Source organism: Eutrigla gurnardus (assembly GCF_963514095.1).
Source record: "Eutrigla gurnardus genome assembly, chromosome: 20".
Lineage (NCBI taxonomy): Eukaryota > Metazoa > Chordata > Actinopteri > Perciformes > Triglidae > Eutrigla > Eutrigla gurnardus.
The window spans coordinates 23,066,802-23,079,244 of record NC_139931.1 but is presented as its reverse complement, the minus strand read 5'-3'; the positions used below and the strand labels follow the sequence as shown (position 1 = coordinate 23,079,244).

Here is a 12,443-nt window from a genome sequence, read left to right as displayed (position 1 = left end):
CGGTACTAATTTGGTACCGGGGTACTGAGGCATTTAAAACGGTACCATATTGCATTTGGACGGGACCGGTACTTGCAGCGCCGCCGGCAGCGCCCGCAACAGCGCGGCGAACTCGCCACGTGACGTCACCGCGTTGTAACTACAGCTGTGAAGACGAGGAGCGAGCCGCAGCTTGGAGAGATAAAAGGCAAGCCGGAGGAAACCGCTAGCAAGTTAGCGAGCAGCGTGGACTGGAGCAACAAACTGAGCAGGAGGAAAGCTTGGAGAGAGAGAGAGAGAGAGAGAGAGAGAGAGGGGGAGAGAGCGCGCGCCAGAGAGTGGAGAGAGCGCGCGCCAGAGAGTGGAGAGAGCGCGCGCGAGAGAGCGAAGCACGGAGAGGAGAATGGCTGCTGCCACCGTCACCACGCCGCAACTTGCGGACAAACCAGCGCCGCGAAGTGCGATATGGCCGTACTTTAGCATAAAACAAATGCGCAAAGCGAGGCAGTTAACGCCGACGCACCACTGTGTAAACGGTGTTTAAAACATGCATGGCTAACGGCGGAAACACCTCCGACTTAGCCAAACACTTAAAGGACCAGCACCCAGACCTGCACACTGAGCTCAGGGAACGACAGGTCATTTAAACTCATGAAAAAAAGCCACATTCAGTGCTAAAAGCAAGCGCCACCGCCCTTCACTCTTAACAAAAGTAGCTCTGGAAGAAAAAAAATAGAGCTGGTTTATTTATATTATTATATCTTATATTATATTATTGTGTTTATATTTTAACATTTTTAAAATTGTGTGCATTAGAAAAGCTTGTCTTTGTGGTATTTTATTTTATTTGCTGATTAATATGTTATTGTTGTAATTTTTTCTATTAAAATAAAGTCAGTAATGACATTTTTTGCGTTCACTTTTTATTTGAAAAAGTATCGAAAAGTACCGAAAAGTACCGAAACACATGTTGGTACCGGTACCGGTACCAAAATGTTGGTATCGTGACAACACTAGTCTGATGGAACCACTACATGAGAGGAGAACCAGAGCAGATCTGCCCAGCGATTGTAGAGAGGCAGCCAAGCTCACCTGTAGCAGGTAGCCACGGTGTTTATGTGGTCTCTTTTACCATCACCACCTGTGGAATCTTTAGTGGTCAATAGTAGGGAAAAGCAGGGTGGCTCACCCCGATGAGAGAGTTCCTGGTGTTGCCGATTGTGGTGAGGGTGCTGAGGTTGAAGATCAGGGTGAACTGGGCCTTCTCCAGGGGCAGGTCGAGGGAGGAAAAGGCAGGGTGCTGGATGCTGGCACAGGGGTTGCAGGGTGCGGGGGCCCTGCCACTGGTTTTCAAGGTTTCTGTTAGGTTGGACAGGGCACACTCCATCTCACCCAGTACCATTTTATAAGCCGCCTCCAGTATCGGGATGTTTTTAAGGCTAAGCAGAGCCTGGTAGACTCCATGAACTGCTGACATCACCTGTGGAGGCGACAAAATGATATGCTTTTATTGGATTTAATACAACTTAACCTCAACGAACCAAAGCCCAGTTAGAAATCAAAATCATTCTCTATCTTTTTCCTGGACAGGGTTCCTTAGCTCCAATGGAGGGAAATCTTATTCTACAGCATGAAATGATATCTGTATCTGGACTTCTCCTGTATCAATATGAAAATGCTCCTGTGCACAAAGATAAAAGTCCTGACCTCAACCCATCCAACATGAATGAAGTGGATGACTGTGAGCCCAACCTTATCGGCTAACTTCAGTAGCTGTTGTAACATAGGGTTTTCAACTATCTTCAGCTATGACACATAGCTGAAATTAGAGATGCACGAAGTGGTTTGGAATGTGGATCGGGTAATGACCCAATGGCCCCATCTGGTATCTGAAAACAGTATATTTATATTTATACATTTATCTGTTACAACAATGTTCAAGTCAAACTCTGATGCTGTCTAAAGGTGCCTTTACACCAAACACAAAGAACATTTTTGACTTGTGTTACTCGCTCAAGTTTGACTGCAAGATAATTTGTGTTCATTCACGTCACTCACACTAGATGCGCTGGAGAGAAGGTGGAGCTCCCCTGCTTTCTGGTATGTTTGACTCTACATTGACCATTATATACTAAATGAACATCATGCTGGATTGAAGAAACAAGAGAAAACTAGGTCAGTAATGGTGACCAAGCGGTCTGTGGTCCCCCGGAGCTCTACGATAGTATCTTAAATTTCATACAGAGACCAAACCAAACTGATGAGCGAGATAAAAAAAAAACATGCATTTTAAAAGTTATTTGCCTTTCATCTTCCAGACAGAAACCATGACATCACACTATTTACTAGGGGTGTGACGATACACTCCGCTCACGAGACGAGACGAGACGATATTGGGTTCACGAGAACGAGACGAGACGAGATTTTAAGAAAACTACAATGACAAAATATATGACTGGACTAACAGACTTTAATTTAACAGAGTTGCACATGCATTTTGAAATAGTTTATTATAACTCTTTACATGCATGATGTAAGCATGAGCTTTTAATAAACTTCTTCTTTCACAAATTTAAACTGAAACTAAAATGTATAAAAGTTAAAATAAAATAAATAAAATATTTATTTTTCCCAAGTGTAAATATGTGCAAAACCAAATCAAAGTTCTACTTTGTCAATAAATACAGAGTGCCAAGTATGTCATGAACAACATGCTGCAACTACAGCATCTTCAGCATCTCCGACATCGCAGCTGTCAAGTGTATCAATGCTTCGGGAGTTTTGTCTTATCTCTGGGCTGGTGATGCTGCTATGGCAGCTTGCTACTCAAGGTAACGAGCCAGCATATCCAACGTGCCCGTCATTAACTTGTGTGATGGCAATTGTAGCCGTTTCTGCTTGGACATTTTCACCGCGGTAGCCGCTGAACTACGATGAAAAAAAGCAGTCACACGTCTCACCCGCCCGAGTAAACGAGCGACGCGGGGAACACCGAAGCCAGCTTGGGTTGCAAGATTTATAGTGTGCGCAAAACAGATGTGCGACTTCAATCCCGCGTCGCGCACGGCCACCTCCATATTACTGCATTGTCGGTAACAATAAGCGATGCCGTGGTTGGGTTTTTCAAGCTCCCAGTCAGTAACAGCTGTCTGTAAAACCTCAGCTATGTATAGCTCACAAATCTCGCGAGACGGATTTTTAACGCGAAGAGAAATATCGTCGACTTTAATCTCGCGAGATCCCGTGGTACGAGATCTCGTCACACCCCTACTATTTACTTATCGTCATCATTATGTCGTTACTTCGGCATGATCTTTATTCATTTATTGCAATTAAATCACATCGTTTTTATTTTTATTTTAGCGCATAACGCTGTAGTGAACCAGGCTGCGGCCTGCTATTCACACTGGATACAGCTCCATGAAATTCACCGAGCACCTCTGGGTAAAGTTATGAACTGACTGGACAGTATTTGGTTTCCTGGTGTATCTGGGACGTCCAGAACATGTACATGCTGTCGCCGAATTCCAGCCTCCCTTTGTGTTGGTGTAATTCAATTACTCCACTATTGCAAAGGAAACCCTTGCCTTGCTTTCGGCACTTCAGTATTTTGAAGTCTGGTCCAGTCCTGTTGTAGTCTTCACGGATCATAACCCACTTGTCTTTCTGTCCCGCATGTACAACCATAACCATAACCAAAACTAGAGATTAAGACCATAAACTCATGTTTAAAATGAGATAATAAATCAAGAGAGAAGTAGGGTAATTTTCTCTGAGACCTCCATGCTATCGGATTTCTTTTTGCAACCAGGAGTCGAAGCTAATGCTGTAGTTTAAGGCACCACAGCGTTGGTTTCACTTTTCAGAAACCAAACCAAAGGTTGCAAATTGGTAGTGTATTTACTACATAGAACACATGAACCGTTAAAGCAATACGCACCTCTTTCTCTCGATGAAAGCGAAGCATCAGCAGCTGGGAGTCTGGTGCCAACAGTTTCTCAACAAAAGAAGCAGGCAGCTTTGTGTTAATCTGGTCCACAATCTGAAAGAAAATGTTAAAATGACTTTTTAACATTTGAAATTATACAGAAAAAGTTATGGTTAACAAGGGCACATTTGCCCAGTTATTCAAGTCTATTTATAGATTAGTTTGAGTTCATTTATTACACATTTGTGCTGTTAAGACAGGATCTCCGTGGTACAGAGTCCCACAGCACCCAGCGACATAACTGGACACACCATTTACAACCAATATCAGCTAATTGGGAACAAAATTCAGCTGATTGGTGGCGGCACCCTTGGGCTGGGTGATATGCACCAAAAATCTATTATTTTTTCCCATGAAGAAATAACAAAAACCAAGTCCTTTTATTAAACAGGCTGCACAATATCAAGATGTACTTGCTTTTCAAATAAAACATAACATTCAATTAAAATGTTCCTTAAACTTCGACCTTCTCCTATCTTGGCCATTTGATGAGCTGTCTGCAGGCGACCTTCAGCTCAAAATTGAAAACTCTGTTTTTAGAGGCACTTAGAAAAAAATCCAAGCACCTGAATGTTTGACAGAGGGTTTAAGGGTGCACAATGGAGCCTAAAGTCCAGATTGTTTGACAAGTGTGAGCGCTCCAACAGTATGCTTCCTCAGCCCCGGCACGCTTGGAAGAGGTGGATTTGAGTACGATACGCTCATGCACGGGTACACAATGTGGACATGACGTAGGCTTTAATCCATAGGCCATCCCACTCATTACCTCTCAGTGTTCATTCAGATCTTCCGCGCCATCTAGACAATTTAGGACTGTAAAGACTGTGGATGACTGTGTAGGACACAGCGGGATTCTGGGTCGGGCTGTCACGGATGTCACAGCAAAATCAACCAAAACTGACATCCCGACTATAAACTACCAGCTTTTTGAGGCAACAAAAGATGGAAACAATGAAGGGGCGCTTACACCGAACGTAACACAAATTTTGCGTTGCAACCAAATGACATGTAAGGTAAATGCACAGACGCGACCTGTCGCATATTGCAGGGGTAGACAATAAGGGAAATTTTGAAGATCACTGGCCCCACCATTGTAACCACTGGCCCAGGAATCCATCCCCATGATAATGAAAAATAAGAATTTTAATTAACATTTACTTTAATACTGCAGTACTGAGGTCAAACCGTGCAAATACATTAATCAAAAGTGCAAACAGTGCTGCATTACTCAAGCACAATCAGTTCTTCCTCCATCTCCTCCTCAGTTGGTTGATTTTTTGCTCCCCCCTCCTGATGCCCAGGCAGTATATCCTGGGCGTCTGCTTCTGAGCCCTGACTGCCACCAGCTCAAAACAGCCTTCTCCTCTGCATTGACTCACAACTCACATCTCCTGCCTGTATTCATCATAAATATAAAAAACTAGCTACTATAATTTGTATAAAGCAAGTGTTTATCATTAGATTATGAAAATAATTGTATCATAATAACTCCAAGTTATTAATAATAATATAATAATTCAAATGCCGATCTACAGTGTGTCACAAATGGGACACATGTGCTTGCAGATCTGCGTTTTCAAGCCTCCGTAGTTATACAGCATGCGTTATCATACACTTCTGTTCATAAACTTGTTTGTTTTCATCTCTCTACTCTGTTTAGATACACAAATATGATCACATTTGTCATTTGCGGTATTTTATTTTGAAAATTGCTTTTATTTTGAAAATTGACTGGATTGTCTTGTGTTTCTTTGTGTGACTTCCTGCCAGAATTGACGCGATCGCTCACGGCTCGCACAAAAAATAGACCAGACTGCAAGCGATCGCTGCACGGCGCGAGTGAGGCACGTAGGATCGCAGCGCTTCGCGTCTGGTCTGAACTACACTATAAAAAGGGCGCCGAAAGGAAGCGAGCTCCGCTCCGCGGCTATTGTGCGGTGTGAACATTTTTCACTGGCCCCACCGGGCCAGTGCTTGGAGCGTTTTAAAGTTTTTAAAAGTACGTTTGTCGACCCCTGTATTGGCGTGACAAGAATTCTGCTGCGTGAATGCCACGTTGGATGCAACATTTTTCATTGGGACAAATGTGAAGCTCAGACGCGAGGCCAATCAGCATCGAAAGTCCCTTCGTGTTGTTACTCGTCAGTGAATCAGTAATGGTGACCAAGCGGTCTGTGGTCCAAGTACAGTAGTGAGTACACACACCTGCAGTTTTCCCTCTGTCAGTTCCATAAGGTGCAGGAGTGCTGGTTTGAAAAGTTTTGGAAAGAGACAGGGAGGTTTTATTTTCTTCTTTTGTTTCTGTTAGTTGTAGTAATCTGCCCTCCCAGCACTCCCAGGCCCTATATTTTTTTAGAGTTGCCTCAGTTGTTTGTATTTTGTTTACGTTCCTTTTTCTTGCTAATTAAATAACTTTAAATCAACAAATACATCTAGTTTTATGTCACTTCTCTTCTCCTTGACGAGCTGGGTTGGAACAATGTACAAAGCAGCAATAGTTGTTATTTCGCCATGAATGAGGAAACATCGTCAGTGTCTACACAGTTGGTCCAGAGTTAAGCCCTGCCTCCTGTCCGGCGCATCCAGCCCGGCACGTGAATAAACACAAATGAACACGCGAACAATTAAAACTGATCCTGCGACCAAACTCGTGCAAGTAACGTTTGGTGTGAACAACCCTGGAGTCTCCATCTTTCTGAGCTAAGATTCCTGTAGAGACACTGACCTCTGGTGGCGTCTGATGTAGGGCTGAACGATTTATCGTTTTCTGACTGAAATTGCGATTTCAGACAACGCGATCATGTGATCGCCAAAGCTGCGGTTTTTGCAGCGCTCCTGACTCACCCAGGATCTGTTGTCAACTATTTTACACATGCCGTCTCCCGACCATCCTGCCAAGCTCACCAATCAGACTACTCGTGAACAGGTCACGCTAACCAATCAGTATTAACCTGCTCCGTATTTGTAATTAGTCATAAATTACTTCAACTGGACCAGAAGCGGAGTTAGGGGATTTAATCGCCAAGAAAAACAGCACGTCCGTCATTTGGGAGTATTTCGGGTTTGAGGCTGCAGACGTGCACCAGAAACAGGTACTGTGCAAAACCTGTGGCGCTAAAGTTGCGACATCCAGCGGAAACACAACCAATATATACCGGTGATATAATCTCCCGCGAGAGGGTGCATTTCACGGCAGGGGCGCTGATTACGGCACAACACCGGCACTTGAAAAATCACCACAGACATTTGCAGGGCGCGTGCATGACGAAAAAGGCCGGTAAAAAGTCCGGTGACTATGATGATCAGGCCCACTGTAGCAAACAGACTACAATTACAGCATCTTTTGCCAGTGTAACTCCGTATGATAAGAGCAGCGGAAGACACCGGAAAGACGGATTTAAAAACCTCCTCCGCACTAGGGCTGCAGCTATCGATTCTTTTTGTAATCGATTAATTTAGCACTTTATCGATCGATTAATCGAGGAATCGGATAAAAAAAAATTGCGTTTTTAAACAACCAAAACAAATAATGCATAACGAAAATGATGTGGCTGTAAAATGATCAAGCATTTCTAAAAAAAAATAAACAGAGGTATTCATTCCAACTCCAAAATTTGGCTCCAAAACTAAGCCCATTTATTAAGTGCCAGTGAGAATTTAACAACAATACAGTTAAATCAACTTGGATAAAACATGGATAACATTTAATTTACGTTTTGTTTTGCCAGCAATGGCCCTTTCCTCTCCCTGCCCTAAATATGTGTGTATATAGTGTTCTTCTTCTGTGCCATTTATGTATTTAGCTTTCTCTATCACTACAGTAACTGTTTGACCGTATTTTTCTCTGCTTTGAACTCCTCCGTCCGTTTGGGCAAACACAACAACTCACAGCCAAGCGTAAATCAGGCTTTCCGATTGGCTGTAAAAGCTGCTACGGGAGCCAATACGAGCGTCCGATGCATAAACGTAACTCTATACGTCACTCGCAAGATGGCGGATGAGAAGTGATCGATATACATAAACAAAACGGAGAAATGCGCCACGGAGACGAGGAGACATCTAGTCACATATTTTACAACTTTACGCATTCGTTTGTTGTCAGAAATAAATCGCTCACATGGGCAAGCAGGATACCGTTGTTTAGCCCCGATACTCTGTCGTTTACGGACATTCTGAGGCTGACTTTCCGCCATCGCGCCAACTAAATTCAGAATGAATGACTGTGTATGACGCGCTGGTGTGCTTCCTGAACAACGGTCCGTGTGGAACAATCGGATCCCTGCACATAGGCACGTCATAGGAATTTAACGAGGCTTCGAGGCAGATGTTTTGCCTCAAGGAATTTTCATAATCGAGTAACTCGATGAATCGTTGCAGCCCTACTCCGCACGCTGGACAGATATACGATTCCCTTCCGCACCGACTTCTAACAGGTTGCCGTCCCACAGCTATACGCGGAGTGTAAAGAAAAAGTGGTAAGCCATAAATGAATGACCCACCTATTTTAATATCTGACATATTTTTTAGAAGGGTCATTTTATTTCAATAACAGTTTTTGTATTTGATTACAATTAAATTATTACAGTTAAGGATTTTTGCACATTTTAAGACAGTCAAAGATGGCTCTTTTAGTTCATTTGTAATAACTGCCATTGGTCAAGGACTTTAAAGAATGAACATGCATGTTTCTTGTTAATAAATTCATTTGGAAGCAATTTTTAACTTTAGTCCTTGCATTAGAGTAATTGCATTCAATGTTTTAATGTTACTGTACATTGTGAATATTGCACTGAAGCTTGATTTGAAGGAAATCGTGAATCAAATCGTAATCGCAATATCTGTCAGAAAAATCGCAATTAGATCTTTTCCCAAAATCGTTCAGCCCTAGTCTGATGGTCACTACAACACATCAATACAGCCTCATAGAAAGCAGCATCTGGATTTATGACGGTATTGAAAATCATATCAAATCAATACCCTGGTATACCCAACTCTAATTTCTATTTTAGCAGGAATGTAGCGCAACATGGAAATTAATGCAGAGCTCTGATCATTTTAAATGTGAAAGTGCACTTAAAATATTCTGTCCCTAAAAATAAATGTGATGAATAATTGTAATCTAAATGTTGTTGAAAATGCTCCTTGTGTGATCATAATCATGCAGCCCTATTGCAGGTGTGATCAGTTACCAGAGTGACGAGGCTTAGCACTGCCAGGTTGTAGTCTGGTCCACAAGCCCGACAGCAGTCCAGCTGGTCCAGTCCATAGGCTAGGATGGCCTCCATCAGCTGACCGCTGGGCTCCACGCTGGCCAACAACACACCGACACACTCGTTCCCCGCTGTGAGAACCTGCTCAGAGAACTGGACCTGCTTTGCCGTGGTCACACAGCCAAGGACCCGGTTCAGGACCTGAGGAGACATGGAACAGAAAGTGATTCTGATACCATAGAAGATGGTGGTTTGATTTGGGTACAGCCAACAAATTTCACTGCGTCTTTTGGCAACACATTAATACATTTAGACATTTTTTTGTTTGTCTTGTCTCCTGACAGCATGAAACATAACCATTACCAGCTGGCATGGAATAACTTAAAACTAAATATCCTTAAAAATGTATTATTATTATTAATAATTTAATTAATAATAATAAACTTTTCACTCAAAGCATTTTCCCCTGTAGATGCTCAGAATACCATGGCAGATTACAGCCGTGCATAAAGCGTAGCCTAAACCAAACTACAGCCTAGATTATTCACTCCAAACCAGCTGATAGTAAAGCACCCAATCAGATTCTTTTTGCCACATTTCAAGAGTTTGCCTGAGGAAATATGGCTACCGGCATATGTTACTAGTGCTTTCCTCATGGGTGTAACATGCAGACTATGTTTTGGAAGAGGAGCCCTGCTTACATCAGTGACGTAGACCTCAGTGATGGGTGGCCCTCTGCAGGGGCTGAATCGCTCTCCGATGCTGCGGACAACCGTACTGAAGACCCTCAGCAGGGCTGCCAGCTTGGGTAGGGATATTGAAGGAGGGGGGATGTCTTCATCCAGCACCTCACCTGACATCACATGGTTTAGATCCTGAACATAGCACAGACACAGAATCCCTCAACACTTCCATTTATCTGCACATTTTAACACAACATGTCTTGAAGAAATATTGACGTTTGTCCCAATATATATAATGTGTTGTCATAGCCTGTGAGTTGTAAACACTGATGGCTGCTATTAGAGCGTGGCTGCAGAGAAACATGAGATCGTGAATTCACTTCACCTCTGCGTATGCCTCCATGTCCTCCAAGAACTGCCCCAGCAGAGTGGTGGAAAAGGTCAGGTCTGCCACCCAGAACTGTTCCAGACTCTGTAACCAGCCTGAACACAGACAATGAGAACAGGAGTGTCAGCAGGGCAGCACCAGAATGTCTTCAAGTACAGTACCTTACAACCCAACATACCACCACTAGTTGTGTAGGTGAAACATGAGAGTAAAAACATGGTTCGGGTCCTGAATGTGTGCGTCAGCTACAAAATCAGTTGAACTGTAACTTCCTAACTGTAGCACACCATTCGGAGCTGAACTATTTCTTCCCATTGGTGGCTGTTGGAGTATGCATTTCTTCACATCCTGGTCCCTCATCTCAAAGTCAATGGCTGTGTCCAAAATAACTCACTATTCACTATAAAGGGAGTTCTCTAAGTTGTAGTGTATGTACTGAATGTTGGCTGAGAATGATTATACCCTTTATCAGGGCTATTCAATTGGCGGGCCCCGGGCTGGATCCGGCCCACAAAGGAATATTTACTGGCTTGTTCAGATCAAGAGAGAGCTACAGCACTTTGAGTTGCCTGGATATTAGGCAAAAAGAAAAGGCCGTTTACAGATGCTGAGACCATCAAAGAGTGTATGCTTGCATCGTTTAAGGAGGTGGTTACAGATGAGAAAACCAGAAACAGCGTGATTGATTCAATCAAGAAAATTCTCTGACACGACAACATCAAGGAGAGTAGAGACCCTCGCATCAGATGTTTTTGAGACTCTTCTGGACAAACTCAGAAAGGCAGAGGTGATGTCGCTAGCGGTTGATGAATCAACCGACAGCAGCGATGTAGCACAGCTGTGCCTCTATGTTCGATTTTTTGATGGCGAGTGCTTTCAGGAGGATCTACTTGGATTAATTCCAATGGATGGACACACGGCCGTTGAGATACTTTTCGAAAAAGTAATTTCATTTTTCAAAGAGAAGAAGTTCGAGTTGGATGGTGTCAACATGCTGGTTACTGACGGTGCGCCGTCGATGGCTGGCAGTACACTGGGACTGTCCGCTAGGTTGGCAGATGTGGCGCCACAGGGGAGATCGCTGCATTGTCTTATCCACCAAAGCCTCCTGTGTGCAAAACTAAGTGATGAGTTAAAAGACTTTATTGGGTATTGAACCCTGTAACTGGTGTGTGTGGAAATCAGCCACAACAGGGCTCCTGTGAGAGAACACGTGTAGTCATCAGTTTGTTTACAGTCTTTACTGCCAAAATGAGCGTATTAACGATGCAGTATGATGGTGCATAACAGATCAGTTTCTGAAATAAACACAGAAACACAATTGAGTTATTCCTGATAACTAACATTAATATATGTGCTTAATTACTATATGCATACTCATATATACATAGATGTAAGTAATAAACACTAACAATAACAGTGAACCACGACATTTCTAAACTGACAACAAAGCCATGTTTCATTTCCACAATAAGACAGCCAAACTGGAACAACTCCTCACTGATATTGCAGGACTTCATCAAACACACTTAACAGAAGTCTGGAGTGAGAACTAGGTTATATCACCACATTAATTTCACAGTAGCAATAATTATAACTTACATCGTCAGTGACTTCTGCACCAATACGGCATAAAAGAAATGAGCGAAAAAGGGAAAACAATCGCCTGTTTCGCCAGTTGTTGTCAGAATGTCAGCTCAATACAAGGATTTGTTCGTCCACAATAACATTAGATGGCTTAGCAAAGGGAATGCGTTGAAACGATTTTGTGAACTTAACTTAAGTGATCCTGGCGTTTCTCCGTAATTCAAAGCAGAAAAAAGCAGACACTTTTCTGTGTCTAATGGAAAATGGCGAGTTTCGCGCAGCCGTTTGAGCGACATCTTTCATCACCTGAAGCAACTCAATACGGAGCTGCAGGGCAGAGATAAAACAGTCACGCAACTTGTGGAGAGACTCCAGGCTTTTGAAATAACGCTGTCACTTTTTTCTGCTGATCTATGTTCGGGAAAAATGCTCCATTTCCCATTGCACACTGCCGGTCTACAAACAACTGATGCGATGACAGGATTAATTTTTTTTATAAATGCATTGAAAACCAACTTTGCAGCGAGTCACTAATATTCGCGCATCCCTCACTGCCGAGCACTTGCACCACTGTATGTCTCAGTACTGTCTCAGTAAACCTATAACTT

At 43.0% G+C, this 12,443-nt stretch overlaps 1 protein-coding gene across 2 annotated transcripts in view; it reads right to left on the bottom strand.

Moving 5' to 3' along the window:
• smg1 (SMG1 nonsense mediated mRNA decay associated PI3K related kinase) overlaps positions 1-12,443 on the bottom strand; it is a 117,600-nt gene that overhangs the window by 89,044 nt on the left and 16,113 nt on the right. For both annotated transcript variants that reach the window (XM_084036205.1, XM_084036206.1), the window contains exons 9-13: positions 10,246-10,343; positions 9,879-10,052; positions 9,157-9,378; positions 3,920-4,021; positions 1,169-1,459 (exon numbers count right to left, since the gene is read on the bottom strand). In XM_084036205.1, the coding sequence (XP_083892331.1) occupies positions 1,169-1,459; positions 3,920-4,021; positions 9,157-9,378; positions 9,879-10,052; positions 10,246-10,343 (887 nt within the window). The remainder of the gene's footprint in view (positions 1-1,168; positions 1,460-3,919; positions 4,022-9,156; positions 9,379-9,878; positions 10,053-10,245; positions 10,344-12,443) is intronic.